Source organism: Homalodisca vitripennis, chromosome X (assembly GCF_021130785.1).
Source record: "Homalodisca vitripennis isolate AUS2020 chromosome X, UT_GWSS_2.1, whole genome shotgun sequence".
NCBI classification, from domain to species: domain Eukaryota; kingdom Metazoa; phylum Arthropoda; class Insecta; order Hemiptera; family Cicadellidae; genus Homalodisca; species Homalodisca vitripennis.
The window spans coordinates 36,754,560-36,772,792 of NC_060215.1; the positions used below are offsets into that span (position 1 = coordinate 36,754,560).

General features: G+C 30.8%; 1 protein-coding gene across 12 annotated transcripts in view; it reads right to left on the bottom strand.

Moving 5' to 3' along the window:
- The window catches only part of LOC124368910 (poly(rC)-binding protein 3-like), a 293,457-nt gene that overhangs the window by 22,235 nt on the left and 252,989 nt on the right, over positions 1-18,233 (bottom strand). For 8 of the 12 annotated variants that reach the window (XM_046826451.1, XM_046826443.1, XM_046826449.1 and 5 more), the window contains 3 exons: positions 10,581-10,671; positions 5,750-5,900; positions 3,200-3,328 (listed from right to left, as the gene is read on the bottom strand). In XM_046826451.1, the coding sequence (XP_046682407.1) occupies positions 3,200-3,328; positions 5,750-5,900; positions 10,581-10,671 (371 nt within the window). The remainder of the gene's footprint in view (positions 1-3,199; positions 3,329-5,749; positions 5,901-10,580; positions 10,672-18,233) is intronic. The other 4 variants (XM_046826452.1, XM_046826453.1, XM_046826450.1 and 1 more) reach the window with 1 other exon arrangement.

The window sequence follows — 18,233 nt, forward strand, 5'->3', positions numbered from 1 at the left end:
AAAACATCTTACAGCTGAGTCACAAACAGTACCACAAAAGGAACAAGATGAAAACACTTCTCCAACTCAATCTCAACATTTCAGACCTAGTGTCTTTACTCTGGAAATGTGAAGTAAGCTGAAAGCATGCCTTTGCAAATTACTATAGATACGTCAACCAAAACATCAAAAACCAAATTTTGCTACCAGCCACAACCATAGGTGAAAACCTTGTAACAACCCAGGAAGATCAACCTGAGGCAAAACTCACTAACGTTTCCTTGGATCAAAAAAAGAGAGAAACAAAATAAACAAAAATTTGAATCAAATATGCAGTTGGAAATAGATGGCAAAATAGTGGATGACACTGTCTTGGTGCTGAATACCTAGCAGATTCCACATTAGAGAAAAATTTGGAACTAGCCAAGACAGCTTACTATACAATGGTAGAATCTCATATTAGATATGGGCTAAATTTCTTGGAGGAGCAACATCTGAGACCAACCTAACAAAATCCTGGTCCTCCAGAAAAAAGCTGTTAGAACACTCGTTGGCCTAAGCCCCACAGATAAACCTTCAAATCACTTAAGCGTTTTAACAGTGGCATAACTTTACATACTTGCAGTTGTCATTTACACCAAGCAGCTAGACCTTGTAAAAAATGGAAGACATACATTAGGAGAGCAACTGACAACAGTCCTCCTATTCACCACAAAACATAGTAACTTAGCAGAAAACCTTCCTACAACAGGCACAAAATCATCAATGCACTACCACAAAACCTCAGAGAGGAAACAAATTGAAAAATGAACTACAGAACTGGCTATTGAAGCGACCCATATACTCAATCAAATTCTTTAATTTTTTATAAAAGAAGACAAAATTATAAGAAAGAAACAAAAAATTGTAAAGCAAGATTACCACTTTTTGATGCCACTGTATCCTTAATGGAATTGAAAATAAAGAATATTGTCTATTTAAAAATAAATTGTAAACCATTAGTAACTACATATTTTCATATTTAAACAATTTATTAGCATTGCGACACAATAATCTGAGTTTCTAGAATAAAACATTTCAGGATTTGAGATGTTTCTATTTATAACGTAGTTTTAAACATTATTCCCATGTTAAAAACAGAGCTTTAGTTCGGCCAGCAGCTAATTAGCGAGTCCTCTTAAACACTAATACTTATAGAGTAAGTCACTAATAGAGTACTAATAATTCAAACTGACAGAATCCATATAACTAAACATTTTATGAGGAAATATCGGAAATATATTACAAACCATAAGTTACAGAAATTAGTATTTGCATTTTTTAACGAAATCTCTAAAATGTATTTTTAACTCCATACAAAGTAGCCCATCATATGGTAAGCCTATTGATCTTTCTTGGTCTTGACACTACTATATGGATTTTAGTAAAGTTATACGAATGGGCAACAAACAAGTTATAGTGTGATATGACTCAGTCTAACACGGTATGAATACAGAAAGGAATACCAGCATTACATAACACAACAGCAGTTTAACCATTATAAGCACCATCACTTAAGAAATGTTCTGGCCATTAGGTCCCAAAGTTATATAAAGAGTAAATATTTTGATCGTTATACCTTATTTTAATATCTAGAAAATACAGGCTTTGTTATTGAAGCTGTTAGATTTTTATTTATAGCTGTTGATTTAAATTTGCATATAAAATCAGTGTACAAAAATATATACTTATTTCCATTGCACAATGTTTGAGTAACAAAATCAAAATTAGATTTTACTCTAAAAATAGACAGTTGATTGGTGCTTGAAATGACCTATTGAGTTGTATTTAAAAATGCTTGTATAAATATTGTTCATCAATGAGCCAAATCTTTTTATTGTTTAAGTTCTACTGTTTTTGGCATCTCTTAAAGTTTAAAAAGTCAGAATAGTTTATACACATGTTACAAAAGTTTTTTATCTAAAAAATATTTTGACGATGAGTATCACAAACATCATAACTGTGAGATTTTCGTCCACATTCAGTTCACCACACCAATCAAAGTTTTGCAACCCAGAAGTAACGTAGACGAACCAGTACTTTACACACTGCACAGTGCTACAAAACTGTCTATCTTATTATTATAAATTTGTAAAATGTGATCTAAACTAAATCATAACACTTTATTCATAATTAATAACTGGCTGTTTGAGTTGCATGCTCAGATGGTATGAGTTACTGGAGATGGGATAAATCAGTGGTAAGTGCACACTAAACAAAAGAAATTTTAGTTTTGTTAACTTAAGAATAGATCTTTGTTAGAACCATAAAATTCATGTGCATTAATTGTGTCAATCACGATAAAAAAATTCTTGACCTTTAAATAAAACTAAACTTACATGGCCAGAAAAATATTATTTGTGTAGTCAAAAAGTATAACATAAAGCAAAATTGAAGGAAAGTGAAGAATGTTGAATGAAATATACAGAAAATAAAATGTGTAATGAAACTTAATTCGTCCTACTAGTTCTTAAGTATGTTATTTACATTATATAAAACAGTTACTAATAAAGTAACTTCGGTATTTTTTTTTCATTGCATTATATTGGGTAACAATGCTTTGTAAGATCACAGCGTTGAAGCATCCAAAATAAATATTTAATAGCAGTATACATGCAACATTGTTGTTAGGTTTAGTATTGCGGAGGAACAAACAGGAGTTAACGGAGGAGCAAAATGAAGGTAAAAGCTATTGGTACCTTGATATTTGATTGTATTTTATTTTTGGAAACTTTGAATTTAAAGAAATTATATATAATTTTAACATTAGTATTTTTTACAAATTTCTAAGCACTTTAGCAGATGCATTATGATCTTTAATAATATTCCAAGCTCTTCCTATGGTACAATTGAAATTGACATATTCTGATAAAATAAGAGACGAAATCCCACACCAATTACTTAATGTTGCAGACCTAATTTTAATTTGATATTACACTTCTTACTAGCATTTACTGGCCACTGTAACATTTCTTAAAATAATGGAATTAATTTGAATATTTAACGAAAATTTAACAGAAAGAAAAGAGTGTGAAAATAGTATGTAGCAGGATTAAAAAGAACCATAAAATATGATATCTGCTTTTTACATTTAAATAGCATAATTGGATAACTAAATAGGGTAGTTAAGGGTGGGAGGAAGGAAACAGAAATTATGAAGGGTCCAGATCAGTCAACTAACCTCATATTTATGAGATACTGTGCCAAAGCTACGGCATCTGGGTTCCCAGTGATAGTAATGGTGCGATCTGTGGCTCCACCATCACGCTCCTCACAGTTGCTGATACGAATCATTGCACCGCTAATCTGTCTGCAAGCCACAATTTCTGTTTGACAATATGTTTCTCATAATTTCTAAATAATGAGTTGTAATCATATGAATCATGCCTCGAGTTTTATCTAAGATAAAAATATGTTTACATTCATGACCTAGAATGGTTTGTTGTGACTTTCATATAATGTATGATGTATGCATAAATAAAATATAAGAATATATTTTATGACATAAGTAAGTGTAGTAATGTAACTTTTACTGTGATATTACAGTCTAGTCCTATTATGTTGCTTGAACTCTACTAGTCCAAAAAAGACCCCAAACACCTTCACATAAAATAAATCAACTTTGTGACCTCGAAAGACAAATAATGTTTTAAGCAGAAGTTGACTAATTTAATTACAAAGCAAATGAAATATCCATTTGAAATGTTCTTAAATGTTGCCATAAAAACTAATTGAATATAATCAAATATCAATACATCAAATATATGTCATGAATATATCAAATGTATAATATAATCAAATGATCTGTACAATTAAACCGGCAACTTACAAATAATGTTGACAGTTTGAGATCAGTAAGTGCCATTTAAGCAATTCAGTTTTTTATAAAAACAAAATGCATTTATAAATGTGGGCAATGAGATTGCTGTACATAACAGCTGATTAAACTGTAACGACTACCTCCAATTCAGTTTATAGTGGTGAGCTTCTAATATTCGTTAGGGCACAAACTTAAATGGATGAATATTTTCAAAATACTTTTTCAGGACTGATAGTTTAATAACACGAATTGTTTTTAATTAGTACAAGATAACACCAATCTTTTAAATTTGGGGAAAGAACAGATTTTGACAGGAAATATATGATCTTCACAGAACAAAACTGACTACATCTAAAACCCAGTCATCAGCCACCTATCTTATAAGGTAGCCATTTTGCTAAGTGCGGCTGGAGAGACCCCATACATTACATCCTTGAATAAGATAAAATACTAAAAGCACCACTAATTATCATAAACTGACATATTTGTAATTTATACTGTTATATTATTTACTTTTGTACTACAGGCTTGGTGTAGAATGATTATTTCTGTGTCACAGAATTCTTTCAATGAATTAAGATAGTCAGATATTTTTTTCTTGATTGATTAAAAATAATTCTGTATTTTTGTAAATTGAAATAACCTGGAATTCTTTGTAGCAAATTGAAAGCAACATAGGTTGAAGTTTTATAAAGTTTAAGGTTATGATACTGATTTTTGTCAGGTTAATATTGTAGTATGAATATTTGGAACAAATACCCAAGCCCTATATTTATTCAATATTTATATTAATATTTTAGAATAACATTTTCCAATATATTTACAAGCTTTAGGCAAATGTTACTGTTATCCAATACATTTATATTCAAATTCCCATTAAGTATGCTTCTACTCTTATTATACTTCAGCTTTTATTACCAAAATAGAATCAAACTTATCCAGAAAAGAGTCATCATAATGTTGTGGTACAGACTTACAGTAAAAATTAATATTAAAGAGCAATCCTTGTAAATAATTTGAGGGAGACAACTAAATTAAAATTCTTTATCTTTAAATAGGGATTCAATTTGGGGGTTGTTATTGGCTTTAGTTTGAGGTTATTACTACTCTGAGTATCTGCACATGTTACTCATTTAGGAAGAAAAGTCTGTGACAAAACAACTAAGACTAAAATTTTGATAGGGTTTTTATCAAAGTAGACATTTTGAAATGGCAGATGTTAAATGCTTTGATAAAGAATAACCAAGTTTTTAATTTTATACTTACCAAGGAAGCCCTTAAAGTTTGATTCTCTTTTCAGACCTACACTCAAACTAGACTTATCTCCTAAGAAAGGAACAATCTTCATTTTGTATTATTTAATTGTTTCTATTCAAAGAATTCATCAAACATTTTTTGATTTGCATTATGCTTGCTTGTTATACCTGAAACATGTTATTATGCAACCATGGAGATAAGTGAGTTGGTAACATAAGACATATGAAATGAAATGCCAATTATCAGTGGTGGTGGGTTTGGTAACAGGATTGCATAAATCTTCTCTCCAGATATTATTCCTTTCGGTTTTCTTCTCTTTTCAGACACATCTCACATTAATGAGAAGTCCCTCACTCTAATTTATCAGAGTGAAAATCTAATCCTTGGCAGAAGGACGCCAATCCTTCAGCACTTCTCAACCAGCTCAACACCAAAGTTTAGCTTAATGACTGTCTTACTGGGGTTAAACAGTGAAATACTTCATTTAATTATTCAATAAATCTTGGATTTAGATCTTACATACTTTCTCTATAACTACAAAAAATACTCTAATGTTTGTATATTTCTACTATTTCTTTTAAAATTGATGACAATAACCATATAAAAGGTATTGACCTATCCACAACACATAATGTATAGCAGTATAAACCTGACCTTATCTCTGCAATCTTAGTTCCACCCTTGCCGATGATGCAGCCAATGAGATCATTGGGCACTGTCATCTCATGGGTCTGTTGATTGGTGTTCTGTTGGTTTCGGTTAGGGTTGTTGGTCCTTAGCTGACTGCCAGCCAATGCTGCCAATGCTGCAACCACAAATTTCCATTAATTATACAAGCCCTCCTAGATCACAAGTAATTATTTGTGGTAAGATTAGTAAAGAAAATTGGGTAAGATTTTCTGTAAAAAATATAGGATCATGGTCATTTAATGATTTTTTTAAACGTCTATTACAAAATGTATCATATGTTTGAGTGATAGAGATGACTCATTAGTCCTAACTCTGCCTCCGAAAATAAAGGCCATTTTATTCAATCTTGCTAAGTTGTTATCATAATAATGGTCATTGGTCAGAAAATGTATGAAGAAATTTAAAACATTCCAACACTGAGTCTTGCTAGCAACTACAACCCGGTCCCATTCAAAACACTCCCCCCCACAAGCCACTACTTCATCAAATGCTCCCCCTACTTCTGAAACATTCTTTGAACTAATTTTGTGGAATGGCAAAGATCCCTATTTGCATTTTGTCTGAGTTATTTTACGTCTCCTTCTTTTTGCATTTCAAAGGAATATTCAATTTTGGGTACAACCTGATATCACATGGAGGTAGTCAAGACTGTAGGGAGACTGTTGAAGCGGTTTGGTATTATATTTTGCCAATAAGTGCTGAATAAGATTTATGAATGACCTGGCACATTGTTTGGCATGCAGGATTCAATCATGATCTGCTCATAGTTTAGGTTATTTCATTCACACTGCATCTCATAACCACCATAGAATGAAGAGCAAGGTAATATTTGTTGTTGATTACTTGTCCCCGTGAGCATAAAAACCGCAGTATCCTAATAAAAAAACTGCAATGTTTTAATTTGTTTCAACTTTGTCTTACTTTTGCTCTGCTGTTGCTTTTTGTGAGTCTTCCACTATGAATATTAACCTTTCGTTTCAGGGTCATACTTCTAAACCCCACCACCAGTAATTACCAATAATACATTTTTTGAACATATCCCAGTTGTTATTTAAAGAACCCATATTTCACTGTGTGATTTCAACGCTCCAAGTCTTGATTGTTCATCAACAACCAAGGAACAAAATTTACAACAATTTTCTACGTAAAATTGTGCAAATTACAGACTGTGAGATACCTAGATCTTCTTTCAACTCCCATCTGTATGGGAGTCAATTACCTGTTTTTGTTGATCGTGACTAATCCTATAAGTTTCCTTAAATTAAAGTACTGGTTTGAAACCTGATAAATTAAGTCTCCACTTATCATGAATAAAACAATATTTTCTTAGTAATATTTAAAACCTCTTAACACAATTCCAGACCATGTCATCGCTCATAATGTTTTCTCTAAAAACTTCATTAATCTGATGTCAGCTGGTTTTACATTTTTACTTTTCAGAAAACAAACTACAGTGTGTACGTTACAGTAATAGGATTCTAAATCAGTGGATATGTTGTAAACACTAAAAAACAAACATAGAAATTTCCATGATTGTTTCTTATTAGATGCTAGTAAGTACACAGCAAAGCACCAAATACTGACTGCAGCACTATAGCAGTGGAATTCAAAAATGGTTCTTACTTAAAAAACCACAGTTCATAGTTTGTGAACACCATAAATTAAGAATATACTAGGTAAATGCCATAAAAGGTAGTCAATAGGTTACCAGAATTGGTATCTACACACAAGCAATAGATAGTTGAAGGAGAAAATTCTCTTCCTGCAGTTTCTAGGACTACTGACATAGCACTAAGCCCCTTGATATTCTTTCTGTTAGAACTGTGGAAACTTGTAGGTCATTTCTGACAAAGTGAATACACTTGGGATTTTGAAACTTGTCTGAGTGCCAACATCAAATTCTACGTTTTCCTAGAGAAATTACCATCTTAGTCCCTTGAGATAGTGTAGAAAGTATAACATGAAGGTACAATGAAAATAATGATACCATATCAATGTTATAAGTTTATTATTCCTGATGATTACATAAACATTGAACATTAACTTCAAGTGAAAAATTCTACACTTTCACAATAAATGACGATGTTGGTTGTGTTCTAAACAATTGCAATCACAGAAAGTTAAATAATTATTGATGCTATTCCTCTGAACTTGAAATTTCATTTAGTCTTGGTCGTAACAGTCTTCATGATTTTTTTGAACGTGCATATTAGAGATTTACATACATTGTATTCATTTGGTCATGTTTCCAAAATTGTATGCCCTGAATAAATAGCTCCTAGAAAATTTGTGATTAGTTAAGACATATGGTACTTTTTTCACCTCAGACAAAATGATGTCATTTGAATGGAAAGTAAAAGCAGAAGCACAAATCAGACAAATAAACCTTTATTACTTTATTAAAAATTATCTGAACTTTCCGACAGCAGAGACAGAATGAATGACCTGCACTTACACCATCTGCCAACCGCAGAAAGAGAAACTGCTTCAGAAGGATTCCGTGCTTAAATATATGCTTGAACATATTAGATAAACATCTGTTAAAATATATCTGAGTGAATTTCCAGTTGTCAATCTGGTATGGCATTCTATCCAATAGACTTAACCTTTCTCGTGTGAATTACGGAAAATTCCATGTAGTAAAAATGACACCACGGGCGTATGACAGAAAGTGTCGCAACCATAGTTTTTCTCCTACATTACGAACTGTAGTTCGTAAAACTGATGATAAAATGCATTAAAATGTTACCTGAATTCGGCCACCTGTTGTTGATCCGAAACTTTTTGTCACAGCAAACAAAAACTTCATTTTGCGCTATATGCTCCCAGGTTTGATGGCTTTTTATGTATGGGGAGTATATTAAGTGTAATTCTTGATATCTACATGATATATGTTGCATCTGAACATTGTTTACAGTTGTAGGAGAAGTTTAATTGGGATTTCAATTTCTTTCTTAGTTACAATGTTTTTCTGTTTCCCATCGGGTACACACGAACTGTCATAAATTAGGTAAACACTGGGCTTTCGCAAGCGCACCATGCACCTGATGGGACACATGTTGCTACACAATTCTTATTACGTTTTAATTGTTTACATGTCTTGGCAGTTTGTTAAATTTAATCCTGCGCTTAAATAAATATCTCGGACTATCGGGTACCATGTCAGGCGCACGAATGCATAATTTTTAAGTTAAACTATTATTTTAGATATCCCTAGGAGTATATGGAGAAACATTGAAAAACTTACTGAAGTAATTGTTCATGTTCAAAATTGTGAAGCCTACATACTTTGCTCTTTATACTTAGACATTTAACGTAAAAATAACAATTACGGTCTTTGTCATTATTATATCAAAACATCTACGGGAAATAAGAACGGATCCAGAAATAAGCCGTTGTTGCGAACATTAAATTATTTTAGAATTTTTTACATCCTATAATAACTTCAGAAATCTTCATTCAAACAAAACTTTACGCAAATTAAAAAGTTTTAAATGTAATTGCACAATAAGGAGAAACAGAAATTTATATCCAGTGCTCTAAGAGTTAAAAATGTTATTGAACATTCGTAAATAGTACTTGAGAACTTTAAACCTTATCAAGCAAGATATTTTTGCACCACTTAATAAATAGGTCATCATAATATCATATATCAAAAGTAATAAGCAATTAAAACTTCTTTAGGGACATCATTGTACATCACTTGCCAGTGAATTCCCCACTACAGTTCTACCAGCACTGCATAATACCAATATGTCTTTCATAAAATCTGGGTTTCAATACGTGCATCGCAATAAGTTTCAATGTGAGTGGGTCACCTTACGAAATAATCTTGTGGAAAAATTCTTATAGAAACCTGAAATGAACTTACAGAATGCCAGACTGTACTTAGAGTAAAAGTTACTGTACTGATATTCCAACTGATACTTCATCTGTAATTCTTTGTGTGAAAGACCCTCAACTTATAAACCATTGATATAACAAGAAAGGGTTGACATTTTTACTATCAATAATAACTATAACATAAACAGAAAATATGAGCTGGAAGAAAAATATAATTACTTTACATGAAAACAGAGACAAAATAACTAATCAAAGAAAAAGATAAAACCGTCTCCTACATAATCTACCCCAGACAATTTGAAACAGACCTGGCACTAAAACATGATTTACTAAATGCAGGTTTGCATTAATTGCAGACCATCGACATACATAAATCTGACAATTTATTTTCATTCCATTGATCTCCCAAACAGAGCACGCCTTGGGCCTTTCACAAGATCAAAAATCAAGATTTTATGGACTGGAAGTACTTTAGAAGAATATGTATTGAAAAACAATGGAAATTCATTGTGTGTTCAATCAACACACACTGCGCTAAAATTGAAGAAAATAAGAAAAAAGTAAAAGCCAAATACAAGATCTAAAAACAAAGAAATAGAAAAAAAGGAACAGATTGTCTGTAGCTGTTTAATGAATGTTTCTTCAAAAGACGTTCTCTTGGTCAATCAGTACTTTCCAAGTGAACTTCTTGGTAATACTTAATTCCTTACAATGACAGTTAGACATCAGATTGAAAACAGTAAATTACGAAACAAAAAAAGTGAAAAGGAAATGTATGAGTAAGCAGGCATACAGATATGGGAAGTACGTTGTTGACAACACATCTTTAGATGTGACCAAGGAAAGGACGTAGAACATTTATATGATCATTGCGATACTCTCAGCCGTTGTTGACCTACACTTAACAGTGGTTGACAGGTCTGTAACAATAAGGTACCCTGTATGTACTGACCTGCAGGGTTGAGCCCAGTATTAGCCGTGTTGAGTCCTCCCAATCCAAGAGCTGCAAGCCCCGCCAGAGGTCCCCCGCCCATCTTGCTTATCTGCAACAGTGCCCCCCACATCAACCCCACCCACCACATTCCACCCAACCCACCAGACATGCAAGTCTTATTACTGTGTTATTATTTAATATTTAACGCTATATATTCAAATCACATATGCTCATTATAAAACACCAGAATCGTTTTGGAATGTTATAAAGTTTTTTCCATTTGAATGGATTTCAAGTTATTAAAAAAAAACCCATAAAGTAATTTTTAAGAGCCTTCTTAGACATCTTACAATATGATTGCCACAAGAAAATTATTAAAATTGATGTTTGAATTAGATTTATTCTAGCTAACAAAACATTCAGTACAAATGACACAGTTTTTTTTTTTCAATATTTGTCTTTTGATTTTTTAGATTGATTTCACTACAAATATTTTTTAAACCATCATTGCACTTTTACTCTCAGATAGAGTAAGGCATGGCTGAAAGAAACTGTAGCTTGTGTTATTCTGTTTACTTAGCACCTTGGGAAGAATCTATGTGCTATGGCACCTCATAGTTTAACAGATAATTTTGTAATAAGGGAGTGTCCACATGTCCCTGTCTCAACAGCATAGATCACCTCTTCTTCCGACGTGGTCTCAAGGCAGGTTTAGTTTATGTGTTGAGCTCATATTTGAATCAAGTCTATAAAACATTAATAAGCACAACAAGAAAGAGACAGCATTCAAGATATCATGGATTGGACACTGCCACGCATTAAGAGTGATGCTTGTTAGCTGTTACTTTATCCAATGCTGATTTAACTGCACCACAGAATAAGTCAAAAGAAAAAACTGATAAAGGAATGCTGCCTCATGCTTTGGTTTAAAAACTAAGTAAGAAAATAATAGAAGCATGAGCAGACAGCATAACACTGTTATAAAATCCAAAACTCAACATAATAACATGAAGGGACAAAATGAAAAGCACAGTACAAACTGTGACTACAATCAAAACAATAGCCAACATCGGCTGAGTTGATATTAAACCCTGGACTTTATATTTGCTTTGTTTCATACTGCCAGAAATATTACACAACAGTTTTAGTCCCTCAAAGCCTATCTTTAAGCTAAGATGATAGTGAAGGATTAGATATGGGGGTTTGTATACTCTACAATCTTAAAACATGGAGCACAAAAATCTGATGTTATTTTAATGTATATGAGCATAATTATGTATTTGAATATCAGCAAAGTGTTCAAACAAGTTTAAATCAACTTTAATGTACAAGATGTCTTAAATTGATTGTGAGAGAACTGATTATTCTAAAATAGTGAACTAAACAGTTTCCCAACAAAATCAACCCTTGATAATTGTTTTAAAAAATATAGGTACTTAGTTTGTTAAAAATAAGTCTTTGTTTCCAACAAATACTTAAATGAAACTTGATTATTTTGTTATGAAAATTCAAAATATTCCAAAATTGTAATACTAAATGGCACTATGAAAATAATTTTGTACATGTTTGGAAACTAAATATGTTAGGTTTTATAAAAATATGTTAACCAAAAGATCAGCCAAAATTGTATCTTTATTAACAAAAAAGATTGGGCATTATTCATAGTTTTGACAATAAGATTTCAGCTCTGTAATGCTTATAGCTAGAACGATGATTTTGTTTTTAGTTTATACCTCATGAAATACTCTTATATTTTTTATAGGTACAACATGTTTGCACCCTCTTATTTCATTTTTTTACTGTAGAAAATAAAATAAATATTATTAACTTATTATCACAAAGAAATTGTATTGTTATATTTAATTTTGTTATCTGTTATATTCCCATTTGGTTACATTATTTCCAAATTTCCGTCATATATGTGTCGGTTTTTAGCATTTATATATTTTTCAAACATTGATCTTCAAAGAATTAAGGCAATTCAGTCAATATGAAGTGAAACTAATCCTACATTCCACAATTTTCCACTGTTATTCTAAAACAACAACAGATAATTTTAGATTCATTTTCTCAAAAGTGTTTGGTGGAAACAAAGGCCTTTAAAATGATGTATTACATTAAATACGTTCACATTTGGAAAAAAAACTCCCAAACCAAATATCTGCTAATCAGGTGATTTTACAGGTCTGTTTTGGCATCACCCGAGTTGATAAAACACACACCTGATTTCACATTCATTATTATATGCATGTCAACACAATTCATATATCACACTGGATCCATTAAGATTTTGCTGAGATATGTTTTAGTTTTTTTCTACAAGTAAGTATCACATAAACGTGAACAGTTTGTTTTTGGAAATTAAACGTTTTGACATCTTGCTTGTTAAAGTTTGTCTTCACATGCAGTATAATAACAGTTGTTGAAGTTGATTTGGTGCCAAAATAATGGGTTTAGTGCAATAATCATCATTATACAAGAAGTGCTTTAAAGAATTATTGTATAATAAATATATATAAAATATATGTATGGTAGTATAAATAAAACCAAAGTTATCATGCTTTCCCTATATCTGTGTTAGATACATTTAAATAAATAAATCTGTAGAATTGTTCTCTAGTAAATATAGAACTTTTTAGTAAGTAGTTCATTGAACAGTGTTTATTTTATATTAAGTGTGTGTGTGCGCACGCGCGTGCGTGTGTGTGTGTGTGTGTGTGTGTGTGTGTGTGTACAACATGTAAAATATAAATTTTGGCTGTCTTTGAAGTTAATTTTTACCACAAAATCATTCATTAGCCCTATAATTTCAGTAAATATAAGTCTTTTCTCAAAAGTAATTAAAAAAATATAATTTATTCATATTGTGATAACATATTTACACTATTCAAATCTACCAGTTTCTATGAACACATTTAGATAGTTCTACAACACTTGCTGGTTTCTAATAAATATTGATTATAACAAAACCTTTACTGAAAGGGTACAAATCTCTAAAAACTGGCCTGTCAATAAAGGAATTTGGAGCTGCTGCTTCAAGGGTTAAACTATTCTCAAGGATTTATTTTGTGGGGAAACCCTTTACTTCACTATGATAATCTGTTCTCTAACAATCAACTAAGACACCTTATATAAAATAAATGATATAATTAAATATTTTATAGAGTAAAAGAAAACCCTTAAATATTCTAGGTTTAATTTATTCCACTTACATTTGATTGTTTTTGTTGTATTGCAAATTAATATGCAAGACTTAAAATATATAATTATGTTAAGAATAAAACTTAAAATGATGCCAGACACTTTTAAATCAACTTGCACATCTGCTGGGGTATATTGGATTGTGTTTGTAAACCAACATACTAGAAAACATATGTAACAACAAATTGCACAGCTAAGGAAAAGCTATTTCAGGTAAAAAAAAGGGTTCTTCTATGGAAAAATACATTATTCAAGCTAAACTTACTTATAAACACTTAAAACTGTGAAAGTTTATTTTCTTAGGTGTAAGGCTATTCTATTTTAAAAGAGTGGCTTTAGTGGAACAAACAGAAACGTATAATGATGAAATTAAATTTGTATTAAATAGTAAGAATTAAACATTATTATCTGTAAAAAACATTTTAATTGACTTACTGTAATTAAAATTTTACTTCATAACACTGAAATTTTAAATATGTGTAAAAATATATAATGATAAAACTGCATGCATTTACATGTTGTAAATTAACGAATAATTTTAACTTTCTCTGAATCTTTGTTGAAATAATAAGTCTCAATTTATTAAACTTACATACTAAACATTGATTTAGTTTCAATATGTTAGTTTTAACGAGGCGTTTCAGTGAGCAGTTCAGATTTAAAGATTGAGAATTAACTGTTCATTATATTTTTAGAAATTCTACATATATATTCGCATTATTTTGGGTAAAAAACAAAAAAAAACAAAAAAAAGTACGCCCTCGTTAAGAACATATAGAGACTGCAAGGAACGTTCAAGTGAACAGTGAAAACAAAATATAATCTATGCTAGGACCCCTGGGCAACTGCTGCCTGGTGTCAGCTGCCAGTCGCACCCCCCTCCTGGGTAACAAAACGGGGAGTAACCAAAGAGAACGTGGCTGACCAAGCAGGGAGAAAGCCATGCTGAAGAACTAACCCCTCTAGACTAGGCTAACACATATACTATACGCAGCAACTATACATTTTCTTCAGCACAGTCATAATCACATCAGAAATGCGAGTGAAAATATTTAAATTCAAAACAAACTATATGTAACTTATTAGGTTAATACATTGTCATAATAACAAGTATTCACATAATATGTATTTGAGATTTGTATCTTGATTACAATAAAATACACTTTTTTCCATTTAACTGTTTAATTGCTTACTGTATTCACTAATCTTCTTGAAGGTCATATCAATGTTACAAGCAAAATTGTATTGTTATAAAATAAATTGATTTCTTTTAAATAATTATGTAATGTTTAAAACTGAGAAAATGGATTTTTGCTGCTTAAAAATCCCCATAACCATTGCTTAGACATGATCAGCTTATATAAATAATGACAATAATACACATAACCAACATTCAGTAACTTAGAACTAGTAAACATATAAATATATTCATTTAAGTATCATAAAGAGTTTTAGTCATAAATATTCTAGCCACAAAATACTGGAATGCTATATTTGCAACTAATGACTTTGCTAGATATTTTCCGCATATTTCAATAAAGCAATTAATGGAATTAAGTCTTCTCATTAAATAAAAAATGTTATTCAGGAAGATCATTATTTTTTTCTTTAATTTATATACTATCAATTAATGATAAATAAGATTAAAAAAGACAAGCATTAATTTTTAAGATAATCTATCAATAGATCAGAATTGTTATAGTTATAAATGATTAAGGATTGATATCGGCCAGAATATTTGTTAAGATTTAGATAAATAAAAATACCAACTCGACCAGAACATCCAACTCTATTATACACCATGCTTTACTATAAATAAGATAAAGCGCATACTCATTTCCAAGGTTCATATGATAGGTCTAGTAAATTTAAGAGATGTCTTAATATATATTGAAATCTTTTGTTATAGCCACATATTATGGTTAGATCATTTCCATGATTCCACTCATACACAAGAACTAGCCATTTACTGACCTTATAGAAGAAGTAAAAAATAATAAAGTAATTGAAGTCTCTTTGTCAAATTTACGAGACCTATCACACTAACCTTACATGTCTGAGATGAGATATAATATTTGTACCAGTAAAGCACATCTGCAATAAAATTTATCAAACAAATACAAATTAATTGAATGTACACACTCAGCTGTTCCCTTTGTGGCAGTTATTGTTATATTTTATAAATACTTGTGCTTTTACTTTATGTGTGTTTTTATGTTTTTCCTACAACACTATACAGTTTTGTCTTTTTCTTTTATGGAAATATGACCACAATAAGTTTTCAAATTCATTACTAATACAATCTTCTTTAATTGATATTTATATAAAGTCGAAATAATTGTTTTGTGTGTAAGAATAAATTGTATACTAAATAGTTAAATATGGCTTCTCTAGACAGAAACCACTCACAGAATAAATCTTTGTAGTTACAACTGATTGACAGTAACCTAATATTTACTGTTGCTCATTAGTACTTAGTAAACTTTAACAACTCTTTGCTACATTTTAAATTAAAGTATTGTTAAGATTAACATTTAAATCATAAACTATAAAATTTCATGTTCATTACAATAATTACAAACGGTTTTAAAATTGTTTATGCGTAAACATTTTGTTACTAGTAAAATATAAAGAAATTTAAAATGAAAGTAAATCATCAAATACAAAAATGTGACTTCTTCGGTAACCCAAACAATATCAAGATTTGTACATCTCTGAGAAATAAATATTGCTTTAACAATCACTATGAGTCTCATATCGACTATGATTATTTGTATTTGGAATTGGCTTTTTAATAGCTGCAGATTTCCTCCCTACATGTGAAACAAAATTAATCTGTAATCAGATAAATTAAATTGTTTTTTGTAATAATAAAACCTAACTAACTTTAAGGTGTTGCCATGTATTTATAGCCCGACTTTCATATAATTATAATGATATACAACGGTTTTGGGAATTCTGCTGTACAGTGTCAAATGCATTAGGTTTTGTATTTTACAACTAAATTTTAGTGACACTGTAACATTCAATATAAGCCTATAAACAATGCTGCGGTTACAAAAAATACTTACAGAAATTAAACTAAAATAGCCACAATATGAATAAAATGATAAAATACTGCCAAATAACACAATTTAATTAAAGAATTTGTGTGTTTTTTTATTCTATGATAAATCTCATTACTAGACATGAGCTTCATAGGATCCCATATTTTATTGCTTCACACCATCCGTTAGTAATAAATCTACAAATATAGTCCAAGCTTAAAAGAAAGTACTGCAAGAAATAAAATTATCGAACAGCGTACAGAAGACAGGTTAAAATCACAAAAGATTTACCTTAGCAAAATTACATAATCTCTTAAACATGCGTTCACCGAAAAAACCCAAAGTGATGGACTATTTTAAGCATTGATGTTAGTTTCTACCTACTATGCAAACTTCCCCACTCTGTACCAATAATCAAGTCAAGTGTAAGCAAAAGCTTCTAATCTACCGAAGACTCTAGGGAGTGGAAAAGGTGCACAGAATGTTAGCTACATATACCCTCTCGGCTCATAAAGGTGGGGCATGAAATACTCTTTGAAATTACCTTCCTTTACAGGTTACACGGTTTTATGGTAACTTTCCATATAACTTTGCCTTCTAATGACAAGATATTTAAAGAAAATTTGACTTTGTTATTTTGATTGTAATTCATAGTACTGAAATTTTATAATGTTATATTAACTGTTTAAATAGGAATAATATAAAAAAGATACTACAAACTACCATTTTAGATGTTGCTTAATGAAAGTTACTTCCACAAAATTCTTAAGCTGTATTAATTATTATGACATGAAATTGTAGTAAACACATCTGTTTTAGTTCAATGTTTTAAGTGTTTGACACTTCTTTGAATTAAACTAAAGAATAGCTTACTATGAGGTACGTACAGAAAGTAAGTTCCAACTTCACTTGTAAAATAAAACAAACATGTATTTGGAAAAAACAATTATTTCCAAAGAATTTATATTCTTTAAATTGTTTTTCTATATATGTTCTACTAGTTGTAAGCACTTTTCATTGCACTGTACACACTTCTTTTATTCCTTTATCATTAAAAGTTGCCGTGAGACTTCAACTAAATGGTAACATGGTTTCTAATCCTGTTGTTGAACCTTTAGTTGGCAAGAACTCATTTCAGGTGCAAAAATGAAAGAAGTCACTATGCATTCAAATTGTTCTCAGCCAAAATTCTCTAATCTTCATTGTAAGTATGAGCATTGCCATGGATGAAAACAATGCCATTGGTGAGTATATCACATCCATCATTGAACTGACTCACTCATCTCCTTCCTATTGAATCATTCATCCCAATTGTTCATACACCTCACAGATCTTTTGATATATGTTTGTACTTTTCTAATATTCCTCGAATTGAGAAAACAAGTTGAAGATATAATCTTACATGCAGTGATATTTTTAACTT